This window comes from Schistocerca americana, chromosome 4, assembly GCF_021461395.2.
Source record: "Schistocerca americana isolate TAMUIC-IGC-003095 chromosome 4, iqSchAmer2.1, whole genome shotgun sequence".
Taxonomy (NCBI): domain Eukaryota; kingdom Metazoa; phylum Arthropoda; class Insecta; order Orthoptera; family Acrididae; genus Schistocerca; species Schistocerca americana.
In genome coordinates, this window is record NC_060122.1 from 162,371,406 (window position 1) to 162,386,811 (window position 15,406).

General features: G+C 42.3%; 1 protein-coding gene across 1 annotated transcript in view; it reads right to left on the reverse strand.

Annotated features, from left to right (window-relative positions):
* The window catches only part of LOC124613330 (hemicentin-2-like), a 793,017-nt gene that overhangs the window by 145,808 nt on the left and 631,803 nt on the right, over nucleotides 1–15,406 (reverse strand). Inside the window, exons 8-9 of the mRNA XM_047142026.1 lie at nucleotides 6,120–6,250; nucleotides 1,034–1,193 (exon numbers count right to left, since the gene is read on the reverse strand). Coding sequence (XP_046997982.1) covers nucleotides 1,034–1,193; nucleotides 6,120–6,250 — 291 coding nt within the window. The remainder of the gene's footprint in view (nucleotides 1–1,033; nucleotides 1,194–6,119; nucleotides 6,251–15,406) is intronic.

Sequence of the window (15,406 nt, forward strand, 5' to 3'; positions counted from 1 at the left end):
AGTTGGCTTCTATCAGAGAGGTACTTGAACTATTCACGAACAATTGTCAAAAATATTTTTCACCTAGTGAATATCTTATCTGTTGACGAACAGCATTTGGCATTTAGAGGAAACTGCCCATTCCATTCAGGCAATAAATTCCTAGCAGACCAGCAAACTATTGGTTAAAAGTGTTTACTTTGGTTGATGTAAAAACAGCTTAGACTTTGAATTTACTCAAGCCCAGTGTGGTTCAGTTCTTTCCATGCCAAAACAGTAGATCTCGCTCTTAATGATACTTGTCGTATCATCACCGGGTGCCCGAAGCCTACTGCTCTGGATAAACTGTACAGCCTCGCGGGAATTACAACCCCCCGACATTCGCCGAGAGGTAGCACAAAAAACTGAGAATTAAAAACTCAGAAACTTCTGAAGCTCACCCCCTATATGGCTATCAATCAGCAAACCCATGGCTCAAGTCCAGAAAGACCTTCCGCAGATCTACCAAGGCTCTAGTTGGGGCACCACAGCAACGCCGAATCGAAATATGGCGTGCAAGGCTTACCAGTACTGTGGTATGGATTACACCAAACGACAGACTACCACCCGGATACACAGAGAGTTGGAGTACGTGCAGATCCCTCAACAGACTACGCTCGGGTCTTACGAAATGTAAGAGCAATCTGACTAGGAGCCGCCACTCAGTGAGTGTGAAGCAACGCAGACGATCTTCCACCTGCTCCAGTGTATCCAAAGTCCAGCAACATGCACAACAGAAGACCTGCTACATGCAACGCCAAATGCAACAGAGTTTACTAACTTCTTGGTGGCAAAAGTGTAAATAATTTTATTGTAAATACATATACACACGACATGTAAATATTGTACATTATTTTATGCATCGTAAATGCTTCTGACAAGAATAAATAAATAATTAAATAATATCTATAAGGGATTTACTTTTACTTGTACGATAAAAATAATAAAATAGGAGACGTTACGTCATGACTGGCACTCGTAACGATGAAGAGGGGCAAGTTGGAGCGGTACTCACATCGCACCCTGAGGAAGACGGGGCGGCTGGCGGTCTCGCCGCGCTCGTTGGCGGCGACGCAGGTGTAGCTGCCGGCGTGGTGTCGTGTCACGCCCTGCAGCACCAGGCTGTCCGTGCTGAGGATGACGCCCGCCGACATGTTCTGCACCACCGGCGCGCCCTGCACCACACACGCAACACGCACGCCTCGTTACACACAAGTGCGCGCCGTTACCAGGGTACATGTGGAGCCACGGGGCGTTAGGCGCTTGTTATTCAGGGAAAGATAGGATGGTAGTGGACACGAAAGCATTTTATTTAAATATTCGATAGAAAGTGGTCAAAATAAACGTTGCACATTTCTTTCTTGTCAGTAATGCACATAACACGAGGTGTGTGAGGAAAGTAATGAAACTGGCAACACTGCGAGCGACCTGGCAACGCTGTACTGTTCTGTTTGTGCAGACTGTTGTGTTCATTCCTTCCAGAAGATCAGACCGAGTTTCAGCTGCATAAAGGCATAACGCGATTTTTGAGAGCGGCATCAATGAAGTTATGTATTTGTTGTGCGAAAATGGAACAGCGGAATTTAGAGCACCGTTTTCCATCACGTTTCATGTTAAACGTGGGGAATTTGAGAGTGCAACCTTTCAAAAGTTCAAACAGTCCTTTGGGGAACATTTCTCATCAATGGGAGAAGTTTTTCGGCGGCGCAAATAATTTTTGAGTGGCCCAAAACACGATCAAGGTGGACATCACCCAGGAAGACCTCGAAATTAAAAAACAAAGCTGGTTTCCATGTTTCCAAAACATGGAAAAGGCTCTACGAGTTGAGGCATTCCGGCGTTGCTACCAAGAGTGGGAACAGCAACACCTCCAAAGTATAGCTGCCGAAGTGAAACGAGGATAATGGAATGTAGTCGAATTAAGTCGGGTGATCCTGAGGGAATTAGATTAGGAAATGAGACAAAGTAGTAAAGGAGTTTTGCTATTTGGGGAGCAAAATAACTGATGTTGGTCGAAGTAGAGAGGATATAAAATGTAGACTGGCAATGGCAAGGAAAGCGTTTCTGAAGAAGAGAAATTTGTTAACATCGAGTATAGATTTAAGTGTCAGGAAGTCATTTCTGAAAGTATTTGTGTGGAGTGTAGCCATGTGTGGAAGTGAAACATGGACGATAAATAGTTTGGATAAGAAGAAAATAGAAGCTTTCGAAATGTGGTGCTACAGAAGAATGCTGAAGATTAGATGGGTAGATCACATAACTAATGAGGAAGTATTGAATAGGATTGGGGAGAAGAGAAGTTTGTGGCACAACTAGACCAGAAGAAGGGATCGGTTGGTAGGACATGTTTTGAGGCGTCAAGGGATCACCAATTTAGTATTGGAGGGCAGTGTGGAGGGTAAAAATCGTAGAGGGAGACCAAGAGATGAATACACTAAGCAGATTCAGAAGGACGGAGGTTGCCGTAGGTACTGGGAGATGAAGAAGCTTGCACAGGATAGAGTAGCATGGAGAGCTGCATCAAACCAGTCTCAGGACTGAAGACCACAACAACAACAACAACAACGGGTATCCTGCATAAAGAGTTTCTTCTTCCATGACAAACTGGAAACCAAGTAATTTACAAAGATGACCTTGGAAGGCACAGGAAAACGGTGAATCGAGTGAGACCGGACATTTCAGATAAGTGGATGGTGCATCAAGACTATGCCCCATGTCACACGACCACTTACATCACAGAATTTTTTATCTTAAAAGGCATTCCTGTTCTTCTACAGCCCCCCCCCCCCCCCCTCCAATCCCTACTCACTTTATCTCGGTCCTCGCAATTTTTTTATCTTCCTTAAATTGAAACATGTCTTAAAAGGATTTCAGTCAATTTTGGGCTCTCGAGAATATTCAAAAGAATGTGAAAACATGGAAAAGGCTCTACCAGTTGAGGCATTCCGGCGTTGCTACCAAGAGTGGGAACAGCAACTCCTCCAAAGTATAGCTGCCGAAGTGAACTACTTTGAGGGGGCTATTATTGCTGTTTGAAAAAAAAAGTTGATAGGTAAATGATTAGTCTCATTACTTTTCTCATACACCTAGTAGGAAATAAAACTGATTTTTCCTGTTGGGTACAGTCATAAGATAACAGATATAAAGAATATAAACGCTCTTCCACTTGATAAACACAATCAAAAAAAAGAAAAAAACACCTTACGAAGGTTTCGCTGCAAGAACTGCAGTTTCCTAACATATTGCATGACACTTTGTTTATAAACCTATTGGCCCGAGTTGTGGCTGGAGACGCTTTTGAATGCGATTAGATGTACTCGTTACGAAATTGTCGAGGTAAGCCCGGGTGATATAGTCCTACTCCTCTACAGCGACCTCTTTGATGCCGTGTAAGGTCTCTGATGTGACAGGACAGTTTCAAACCGCTCCTTGTAGCATGCTCTGCACATTATCGATGCAGTGAAGATCAGGAGAATATGGAAGACATTCCATCCAGTTGGTGTTATGCTCCATTTTGAAGGTGTAGTGTCTAGGAATCCAGTATGCTCGGTTCACTACACCAACAAACAACTCCAATTAATGAGTTTTATTACAAAAGACAATTACAATTACTTAACTTGGATATGTGTCGCAAGCAAAGGGCGACATAAATAATCAGTCTTCTTCAGACTAGACTGTGCTACATGGAGATAGCTAACGAAGTGACTAACGTTGAAGCTGCTATCGAAGTGGGCTGCCACCATTCGGGCTTGGCGCTTATCATCTTCACATTGGGGCAACTGCTGTCACGTTCTCATCCGGGAGGGAGGACGGTCAGTTCGCGATTGGCTGACTTCTTATCAAGTGAACAATACTATGAAACTTCCTGGCAGATTAAAACTGTGTGCCCGACCGAGACTCGAACTCGGGACCTTTCCCTTTCGCGGGCAAGTGCTCTACCATCTGAGCTACCGAAGCACGACTCACGGCCGGTACTCACAGCTTTACTTCTGCCAGTATCTCGTCTCCTACCTTCTAAACGTTACAGAAGCTCTCCTGCGGTAGCTCAGTTGGTAGAGCACTTGCCCGCGAAAGGCAAAGGTCGCGAGTAGTCTCGGCCCGGCAAACAGATTTAATCTGCCAGGAAGTTTCATATCAGCGCACACTCCGCTGCAGAGTGAAAATCTCATTCTGGAAACTTCCCCCAGGCTGTGGCTAAGCCATGTCTCCGCAATATCCTTTTTTCAGGAGTGCTAGTTCTGCAAGGTTCGCAGGAGAGCTTCTGTAAAGTTTGGAAGGTAGGAAACGAGATACTGGCAGATGTAAAGCTGTGAGTACCGCGCGTGAGTCGTGCTTCGGTAGCTCAGATGGTAGAGCAGTTGCCCGCGAAAGGCAAAGGTCCCGAGTTCGAGTCTCGGTCGGGCAAACAGTTTTAATCTGCCAGTAAGTTTCATATCAGCGCACACTCCGCTGCAGAGTGAGAATCTCATTCTGAACAATACTATGTTACTTTGCTTAACAGAATTATGAAACTTGATTTTCGAAAGTTGTTAGAGAAGTATTTTTCTCAAAATATTTTAAAGGTCAAGATCGCAAATAAAAACATATTAAATGACGACTAGTTGCAGCTGTTCATACAAGCATCTTCAGATCTGCAATAATAAGCGTACAGAAAACTGCTTTATGATATCACTGAGTGAACAGATTGCAGGAAAAAATTCTAAACAAGATCATGTGAACAATTCATTAACATATCAGTTATGAAATCACGTGTTGTGTCAGCTGGTAAAATGATACTACGACACAATGTGTGAAAAAGTAATTTCGCTGCCGAAAGATTTTGTTAGGATCGTAAAAGATTATAAATTTCAACCTGTCCATAAGTCCATCTTAGTTTGTCAAAGAAGTCATAGTTTCTGTAGCTTCATCATCTTGTGAAAGTATTTGTTGTTCAAAACAGGAATTACTAGAAACCTATACCCGTCTGTTTTCGTCGTCAGCGGACTACCGATAGATGAAATTCGGAAATAACGGTTCTCATTTGCAAAATGATACACTTGTTCCTTTCCATCATCACATAAGGTTTGCGTCATCACACAATTGATGTGCTGCACCCACACAGTGATGTGGTGCAAAAGTACGCCTGATAAGTGAGGTGAGCGGTGAATCTGAAAATGTATTTCCGCAAACCACAAGGGGAGGAAGAGCCCTGAATAGTCTTTGGATTCCAGTTAGTAAGTGTATTAACAGTGTGCGTTGAATTTTTCTTTTTTTTTACTTTCTTGTTGTCAGCAGCAATTCTTCGCGGAAGAAACCATTAATACAAAAAATAAGTCAACACATCCTTCTCCATTAACTTTTGAAAGCGTAATTTTACGGTGTACAGGTTGCTTCACAGACCCTTCTCGAACTCACGTGCTTCTTTCAAGATCGTGATCAATGCAAAACTTAAATCATTTGATTCTCTCCAATAGTTGATTGATAGCCTTTGTTCGTCATTCTTTTCAGTAACCTTGACCTAACACACCCACCCACCCACCCACCCACACACACACACACACACACACACACAAGCAGTCAACAGCATCTTTAAGAATGTTTACTGTTCATCAAACCGTCCACATTTTCAGAATTTTCACTGTTATCCCGTCGCTTATAATAACACCGACACTGAATATCCCAGGTAAATCTGTACTATGGAGCATATTAAGGCACCAGTATCTCACTGAAAGCACAGTGTATTCGTCAGATCATAATGTACGTCTCACGGTTGTCAACCTTCACACTGCCAGACTCGAAAAAGTAGCAGCTGAAGCCCCCCTTACTTAAAAGCACAAGCACTAGTGACGACCGAAATTAAAACTTTGCTTCTACTTCTAGCCTTCGACTTCAGTTTACGTAACTGGCGTTTTAGTTGCGCCATCGAAATCTCACTGTAGTTAAACTGTGAATTTTTAGTGAAAAGATATTTGTATTTTAGCTAGATAGAGGAAAAGAGTTTTACTTAATTTGGCTTCATTCTATTAATCTAAAATCATATCAAGAATGTTAGATAAGGTGTTTCATTAACCTACAGAAGCAGAAGCTATTCATACACTTTTAGAAGGCAGCTGGGTACTTACGTCATGCAGCCACGCTATCCTGTGCTCCTTGGGGTTGGCGCGGATGGAACACTCGAAGTAGACGTCGTCGTTCTCCTTGATGTCGTCAGGATTCAGGGAGTTCCCCAGCTGCAGCCTCACCACTGGCGCATCTGGCAGAGTGGGAAAAGCAGAGAGACAATGGAAAGAACCGGTTCAAACAAGGTTTTACAGAATGAGATTTTCACTCTCCAGCGGAGTGTGCGCTGATATGAAACTTCCTGGCAGATTAAAACTGTGTACCGGACCGAGACTCGAACTTGGGACCTTTGCCTTCACGGGCAAGTGCTCACCAGGAAGTTTCATATCAGCACATACACCACTGCAGAGTGAAAATCTCATTCTGGAAACATCCTCCCGGCTGTGGTTAAGCCATGTCTCCGCAATATCCTTTCTTCCAAGAGTGCTAATTCTGCAAGGTTCGCAGAAGAGCTTCTGTGAAGTTTGGAACGTGGGGGACGAGATGCTGGCAGAGGTAGAGCTGTGAGGACGGGGTGTGAGTCGTGCTTGGGTAGCTCAGATGGTAGAGCACTTGCTCGCGAAAGGCACTGGTTCCGAGTTCGAGTCTCTGTCCGGTACACAGTTTTAATCTGCCAGGAAGTTTCAAGGTTTAACAGTTAAACGACTTTTAGCAATTCCGGAATGAAATGAAGATCGTGTATGGATTACAACTTCCTTAAAACGTTCAATTTGGTTCAAAGGCAGTTCCTATGAGCAGGTTATTAAAGCATCATGAACGGCAGAATGAAAATATGGCGCGTCGAATCATGCAGGAGAGATACTGTGTCTGGAGCAAACGCCAAAAAGGAGTAGGTTTTTTCGGGACCCCAAGTTTTATTTCTTCTTCACAGACCATTATCATCAGGTATGCTTACTATCATTATTTTCTCATGCCTTTCATTCGCCCTTGTCCTCCCTCGCCATATCCCGCTACATGCTTCATTAAGCTTTGCAGGTAATCTTCCAACATTCCATGGATACATCCAAACTTCTTTAGCTGTTGATCTTGGACGTATTTGCCAGATGCTTTAGAACTAAATTTTTCCAAATGACTCTCTTTCAGATCCTTTCGCTGGTACTGTTCTTTTCCGTTTTCCTCATGTTTTCTACATTCTGGAACTGACGTTACTCATTTCCCGAGAGTGGCTGCCTTTGTTCAATGTCGCTACCTTTACCGTCTCAGTATCTCTTTGTTGTCGAAAGGGGTTCAGCTGACTGCATTACAAAGACGGCCCGTTGCCTCTTCTATTTCCCTAATTACTTTTTCCACTCACTCATATGTACTGATTACACACCCCAAATACTTACATTTATAAATCTCTCGTAGTACGTTTTCCTCACGTGTGACTTTCTTCCTTGTAGTTTATTATTATTGTTTTTGTTTAGTCGAACCCTGCATTCGGAAGGACGACGTTTCGAACCCGTCTCTGGCAATCCAGATGTAGGTTTCCTATGTTATCCTCAAGCCCCAGTGGTAGCCCCAGTTCCCGTCAGTTCACCGAAGTTAAGCACTGTTGGGCTTGGCTAGAACCTGGATGGATGACCGACTGGCCTGCCGAGCACTGTTGGCAACCGAGGTGCACTCAGCGCTTGTGAGGCAGATTGAGGAGCTACTTGACGAGAAGTAGCGGCTCCGGTCACGAAATCTGAGAACCGCGGAAGAGCGGTGCACTGACCACATGTCCATCCATGTCCGCATCCAATGACACCAATAGGCTGAGGATGAAGCTGGGGTGGGTCAGTACCGTTGAGTCGACACCTGTTCGTAATAGTAGTAGTAGTGATGTCCTCAAATCGGTCAAGGTACACACCGGGATCGTCCCACTGAAAGGACACGGCCGATTTCCTTCCATATAGTCGAAAAATTCCGACCTTGTTTGCGTTTCTAGTAACCCCACATCATAATTTGCGATTATCAGTTTCTTTAGTTTTCTATCATATGCCCTCACTATGCAGTCAAGATATCCTGCAACGAGCAGGGGACTGAGGCGACAGCCTCCTTGACCTGTAATGTACTCAGCAGAGAACAAACATGTTTTAATTGTTTAGTGTTCAAATGTGCATCAAGTCTCCGTATAGATCTACATAAAGTCTGACTAGCGACACTTCAAGAAATTCCATATAAGAGCTCTCGGAACCTTGTTGGAGCCGGCCGAAGTGGCCGTGCGGTTCTAGGCGCTGCAGTCTGGAACCGTGAGACCGCTACGGTCGCAGGTTCGAATCCTGCCTCGGGCATGGACGTGTGTGATGTCCTTAGGTTAGTTAGGTTTAACTAGTTCTAAGTTCTAGGGGACTAATGACCTCAGAAGTTGATTCCCATAGTGCTCAGAACCATTTGAACCATTTGAACCCTGTTGGATAACTGCTTCATATTCAGAAATGAGGAATTATTTTTCTTTAGAAATTTTTGATTGGCTACCCACTAAATACGAGATCTTGGAGGCCTACAGTTGAGTAAGTGCCACTCTTTCCTCTAACTGTATTGCTAATTACATAAATGGTATAAGGCAAGAAAACTGCGTGAATGATTACTACAGCTTTGTTTTACGCCGTTTCTGTAAAATAATGTGATACATTTGTTGATTTTAAACGCAGGGTGTACTACCACAGGCACAAGGGCGCCAGTGCTCTGGGGAAAGAGAGGGATGTGTGTCCTCCGCCCCCCACCCCCCTACTCAGTAACTCTCATGGAAAGAAAATGATTTAAAAGTTGATATTGCGCAGGTATTTTACAGGGTCGAAAGGGAAACTTTCTTATGGCCACTTAAAAGTCGCCATTCGTCCTCCAAAATATTGCAAATTCTTCATACCTCAATGTCTAGCATCTACCCCTCCCCTACAAACTATCTTATATGTGCCCTTGCGCAAGCAACCGCGTCGTTTCAGAAATGGAGTAAGTCAGCTGCACTGAAATAACTGGAGGGCGCGCACAGGACAGCCAATGAGGTGAGTAGCGGGGAATGGCGGATGAACCGATAGACAGTTCATTGGAAAAACAATCATCACTGGTAAACGTAATCATAATGAATGTGATTATCGCCGAAATCAGAAAGGTGGATGTTAGAAAAATGTCAGCTGGGCCTGAAAGAACGTATGGAGCCTGCAGACAGGAGGACAATATGGGTAAGAAGCAAAATTAGTGACAATAAAGCTTTACAGCCTGATCATAAGCACAGTTCACTAGAGATAACGGTCGTCTATTTGTTATTTATTTCAAGTTTCTGCTACCAGGCACTTTTTATTTTATGATTAATCTAACATAATGCAACGCGTTTCGAACATGTTCTGTTCATCTTCAAGCGTTTATACATACATACATACATACATACATACATACATAAAGAAATGTTACTTAAAAATAAACAATCTTAAACTAGATTAATTTAGAACACTTTGACCATTGTTTTTTACTGTAGCTGCGGGTGTGGCATTTGGGGGGAAGGAGAAGGGCAGTGTATATGAAGAAATCGAAATCATTGATGTCTTCCGCTGGCTTTCTACTTTGTTGTTGACTAAGTACATCACAACCTGTATCGGATGCAGATAGATTTGCATCAGTTATGTGTTACGAAAATAGTGTGAAAGGCGTTTATGTGTTTCCCTAAACAGGTATAATGTAATATCAACATTAGAACAGTGGAAAATGTGACACCGCTGGAACAGGGTGAAGGAGCTCTTCGACCTTGAAAGATAGTATCCTTATAAGTCTACTACATGGTTAGAGTAGGATCTATAACAATTTACATTCATTTTTATGTCACATACGCATTTCATTCGAAGCCTTACATCGAAGCCCCAACAACTTTAAAAAACTGCTTTGTCACAAAGCTTTGCATGTCCACCCCAAAAGTCACCTATTTCTAAAGTTCCAAAAAAAATACTTAATTTATTCCACTTGTTTGTTTCTAAGTATTGAAATCATACTTTAACCTTTACTTTCACAATCGAATTTGGAATTTCTTTCGCTTTTTTTTTTATTTCACAGTTAATACAACAGCTTCTACGTTGGGTTGCGTTTCTTGTTTCTGTCCCGCTTTTATTTGCTCGTACTTCTCAATGCATCAATGGTGACCAAAGATTTTCAGCATAAGAAGTCACTCTTGGTGTGCAAACGGCCTTGCAAAGAAAGGTGGAGAAGCGGACAGAGGTTCAGGGTATTCTCTTGCACTTGGGATGGGAAACTGCCCCGAAGAGACGGAAGAATCAGCAACGATCAATGGCATTAGGATGCAAAAGGCAATTGAAACCTCTACATTACAGATATGTAACATGTATTCACAGCACATCTGGCATATAGTTCAAAACAGTTTATGATCATCTCTACATTGGCAAAAGATTCCGGTTTAGTCCCGCATTCGGATCTAAAGAGAGGTAAGCACCAGAGAAAGATTGAATAACTGAGGATAGGGTTGGGTTCTGCGGTCGGCTCGTGCAATGTCAGAATTTTGAACAATGTAGGGAAGATGAAAAAATCTGGAATGAGTGATAAGAAGGTTCAGTCTAGATATGGCGGGGGCAATGAAGTGAAGACGAGGATTTCTACGCCGTCGAGTGTGAGGCAATATCGACAACAGCAGGAGCTTATATAACGGCAGTAGGATTCTTCATGAATAGGATGGTAGGGCACAGAGTGAATTAGCGTTCACAGCTCAGTGATAGGTTTGCTGTCATCAGAATCGACAACAGACAAACATTGACAACCGTAGTTTAGGTGTACGGGACGACACCGCAAGCAAAGGATGAAGAGAGAGATGAAAATCTAACAGTAATAGGATAGTGGATTGGGGTTGCAGGGGAAGGACTAGAAGAAAGATGTACGGGAAACTATGGGGCTTGGTAGCAGGAAGGAGAGAGGAGAAAGACTAATGGAGTTGTGCAATAAATTTCAGCTATCAGTAGAAAATTCGCAGGCGAATACACTGTTCAAGAATCGCAGGAGAGAAGGTATACTTGGAAAAGGCCTGGTTTTATGGGAAAATTCCAGTTAGATTACGTCATCGTCAGGCAGAGTTACCGAAATGGGAAATTTGATTTGATGGCGGACCAGCTTGCAGACATAGATTCAGGTCAAACATTTTTGATGATAAAGTATGGGGTGAAGTTAAAGAGATTACTCAGCAAGAATCAATGCGCAAAGATGTGGGATAGGGAATTACTAAGAAACGAAGAGACCGACTTGAGGAGACTCAAATTACCATAATAATGAATAACTCAGTTGGCAGTTCAGTTAAGGAGGAATGCACGTTACTGAAACTACTTTTATTCAAATAAGGCAGAAGGGGTAGATAAAATTCCATCAGAATTTGGAAAATCATTGGGGAAGTGGCAACAAAACGACTATTCACGTTCGTGTGTAGAATTACGAGTCTGGCGATACAGCATCTTAGTTTCGAAAAATATCATCCACACTATTCACAAGACTGCAAATGTCGACAAGTTCGAGAATTATCGCACAGTCTGTTTAACAGTTCAAGAACCCAAGTAGTTGGCAAGAAAATATAGAGAAGAATGGAAAAGAAAATTGAGTATATATATATATATATATATATATATATATATATATATATATATATTAGATGTCGATCAGTTTAGCTTTAGGAAAGGTAAAGGCACCGGAGAGGCAGTTCTGAAGTCGCGGTTGGTAGCGGAAACTAGACTGAAGTAAAATCTAGATTCGCTCGTAGGATCTACCGATCTAGAAACAGCGTTCGATAGAGAAAAATGGTGCAAGATATTCGTAATTCCGAGTAAAACAGGCGTAAGCAAAAGATAGTAATGGTGCAAATTTGTACAAGGCGCAAGGGGGAACATAAGACTGGAAGGCAACGAAATGCTTGGATTAAGAAGGGTGTAAGCCAGGGATGTAATCCTTTGGTCCTACAATTCAATCTGTTCATCGAAGAAGCAATGACGGAAATGAAAGAAAGATTCAAGAGTGGGATTAAAATTAGAGGTTAGAGGATATCAATGATAAGATTCGCTGATGACATAGCTAGCCTTAGTGAAAGTGAAGAACAATTACAGGATGTGTTATATGGAGTGAACAGCGTGATGATAACAGAATATGGATTGACAGTGAACCGAAAAAAGACAAAAGTGTTTGGGAGTAGTAGAAATGATAACAGCGAGAAACTGAACATCAGAACTGAGGATCACAAAGTAGACGCAGCTAAGGAATTCTCCTACCTAGGTAGCAGTGGTGAAAAGAGCATTCCTGACTTTGAGGAATCTAGTAATATCAAATATGAGCCTTCGGAACGGAAGAGAATCGTAGCATTTGTGATGTGGTGCTAGGGTGGAATGTTGACATTTAGATTGACTGACAATGTAAGAAATTAAGAGGTTCTCCGCAGAATCGGCGAGAAAAGGAATATGTGGAAAACACAAGAAGAAGTGACAGGATGATAGGACACGTGTTAAAATATCAGGAAGTAATTTCCATGATGCTAGAGGGAGCTGTAGAGGGTAAAATTTGTAGGGTAAGGTAGATATTGGAATATATCCACTAAATAACTGAGGAAGTAGGTTGCAATTGCTACTCTAGATGAAAAGGTTGGCACTGGGGAGAAAATCGTTGTAGGGTGCATGAAACCAATCAAAAGACTGATGTCAGACATATAAAAAAGAACCCTGTTCGTGATTCGTTTACCAGGTTAGTAATGAAGAGCTTTTGGTTGCCTGGAACGTTCATTGCTCACTCATATTCCAGGATTTAATGTGCTGTGAACAATGCAAGTCTAATTTTCTTCTCTTGGTACACTGAATTACGGTTCTCTCTGCCTTATAGGTATTTTCCAAAGTGGTTGTGGCATCTAAGTGAAAATCGTTCTTCTATGCACGGTTGCAGATATCTCTGCAAATCCTGTTCATTGTTCTCACTAACGCCGTTTTCCTCTGTTGTCGGTACTTGGCATGCTGAATGGATGTGAAGTTGTCACCTTCCTTCCTTGGTTTGTTAATGGATCCATGAGATGAAGAACGACACATTGCCCCAACGGCTAGTGGTTTGGTCGGCTTTCTACCTTGTTAAAATACGAAAAAGCAATTTAAACGTATTGGATTTCACGTCTGCAGCTGTCTAAGGTTTGAGACCGTGTTTGACACGTTCCTTTTACGGAAACTGTGTACACCTGCACTTTTCTTTTCTCGGAAATAGCGGTACACCAGTTATAATATTTTCATCATAGTGGTAACAATGGAGGCAGTTTCGCACCAGATTGATCCAAATTTCAGAAAAAAGGACGAACGCCTTAGTAGGAATGCACTGACTTTCGGATGACTTGTCACAGAAGCGGAGAACTCTAGTAAGTTGGCTGAATGTGTGTCTTGTCTTTTTACCCCCTATGAAATGAAGCATCCGACAAACGGGACGAAAGGTTATCCAGGAAAACACATGTAGTACAAAAAGCACGTCTGTCGTACATGATCCCAATCATTTCATTCTGAGCATTTTATTCTGTGCGTTCTTTAGTTTCCTCAAAAAAAGTTGGAATGCACTAAAGGCGGAGTCTTCCTCTCGGTGACAGGTATGCGCAGTACGTCACCCTCTCCTTCTCAGGACTCTCAAAGCAGCCCCAGTGACGGCACGATAGCGAACGTCCATCCGTTCCATCTCCAGCTATCATTTTCACTGCTACTGAAGTTAATTCTTGGGACTGCCGTGAAAAGAACTGAAACTGGGTCACACATACTAACTCCTTTTTAGTTTCCTTATTTCATCCTCAGTGTTCTCCGGCAGAAAATCACCGCTTGAATCCGGTAACATTTTCATATTCAGTACCTGAGTCTTCCAGAACACACGAAATCCTTTCATTAGCGTGACCACGCTGATGTGACGCGACTCAAAACGATTGTTAAAGGCAGAAACCGCTATCTAACACAAGCATGGGCAACTTTTGGTGACACCTGTACTTGACTCAGTTACTTAAGCTCACAGGCTAGCTCGCCACGCAGCATGACAGCAGCTCTCCCGAGGCGATAACTAATGTTCATGGGGTAATGCACGGATATGAATGGCACCCATTCCCAACATGCCACATCAACGATTTGAGCTTCAAAACACTGTATTTTGAGGGTACATTCATTTCATGTTCGCTTCATCCTCAGATAATCACATTTATTTACATGTCGAAAACATTGCCTCTACGATGTTATACACCAGCTCTCTGAAAAAATTCCGTTACAGAATTGTGCAACGCCGTTAGCAATGAAACAATGTCAACGCTAAATGAATGTAAACATCTGAAGATAGAATGCCAGTCATCTTCAAATGTCATCATGGAAGAACGAAGGGCTTCAAAAGCTACTGGTGGCAGCTAATTCATTAGTAATTACATTCAATTTTAACAGGTGCATTGTTGTAATGCGTCTACAGAGGACGGGAATCATTTAATAATATTAATTGCAGAAATAATAGAAAAAATACAGCAATGGGACAGGCTATCTCAGTCGACAAGCTGTTAGGAATAAATTTATCATTTTTTGGCTGCATATAGATTAGTAGATTAAAATTTAATGTGTTTCATCCATAAACAGTATTATCATGCATTTTTTCAAATATTTGTCCGAAAACTCTTCTAATGATTCATTTCATGGTCTTGGCTTCTTTTTGTAACACTGAATAAATTGAGCCATCTTTTTGTTCCTTTTAAAAGTTTAAAAATCTACATGCCCTCCACTCAGCAATTATCCGCTGCATTACACAGAAGGAAAACTAGAATAACGCCAGCAACAGAATGCTGGATATCCGAAACTGCGTCACGCACAGAGTACAGTGCGACCGTCTCGCCCTCTGCTACGAATTTCTTCCGCCGGCCGGATTCAAACCAATTGCGAGTCGGATCCGGCCCGTGGGCCACCAATCGCCCATACGTGACCTAACAGATGAAACGAATAGCAGCAGCATCACACGAAATACGACTGAAAAGTAACGTTGCAGTTTCCAGCATGGAAACCCTCTCGATATTACGTATGTCGCCTTTGGAAGTACGATTGTTGAGCAAAATATTGCGACGCAAGTACCTTTGTAAACATAATGACAACAATATATGGGTACTAAAAGGCAGTTACGCCAGCATTCACTTGACCGTTCCGGCCGTTCTAAGTATAGGAATGAAATTTCTATAAGATCGGAAAGTTCAGCAAACTGCAGAAGACTACTGTTAAAAATAGAAGAAATGAGGAAAAGTCACTAGTCTGGTGGAAATACGTTAAAAACTTATTTATTTATTGAGCCATTAAAGGTTGAAATGTTAACTTTGAACCCTTTC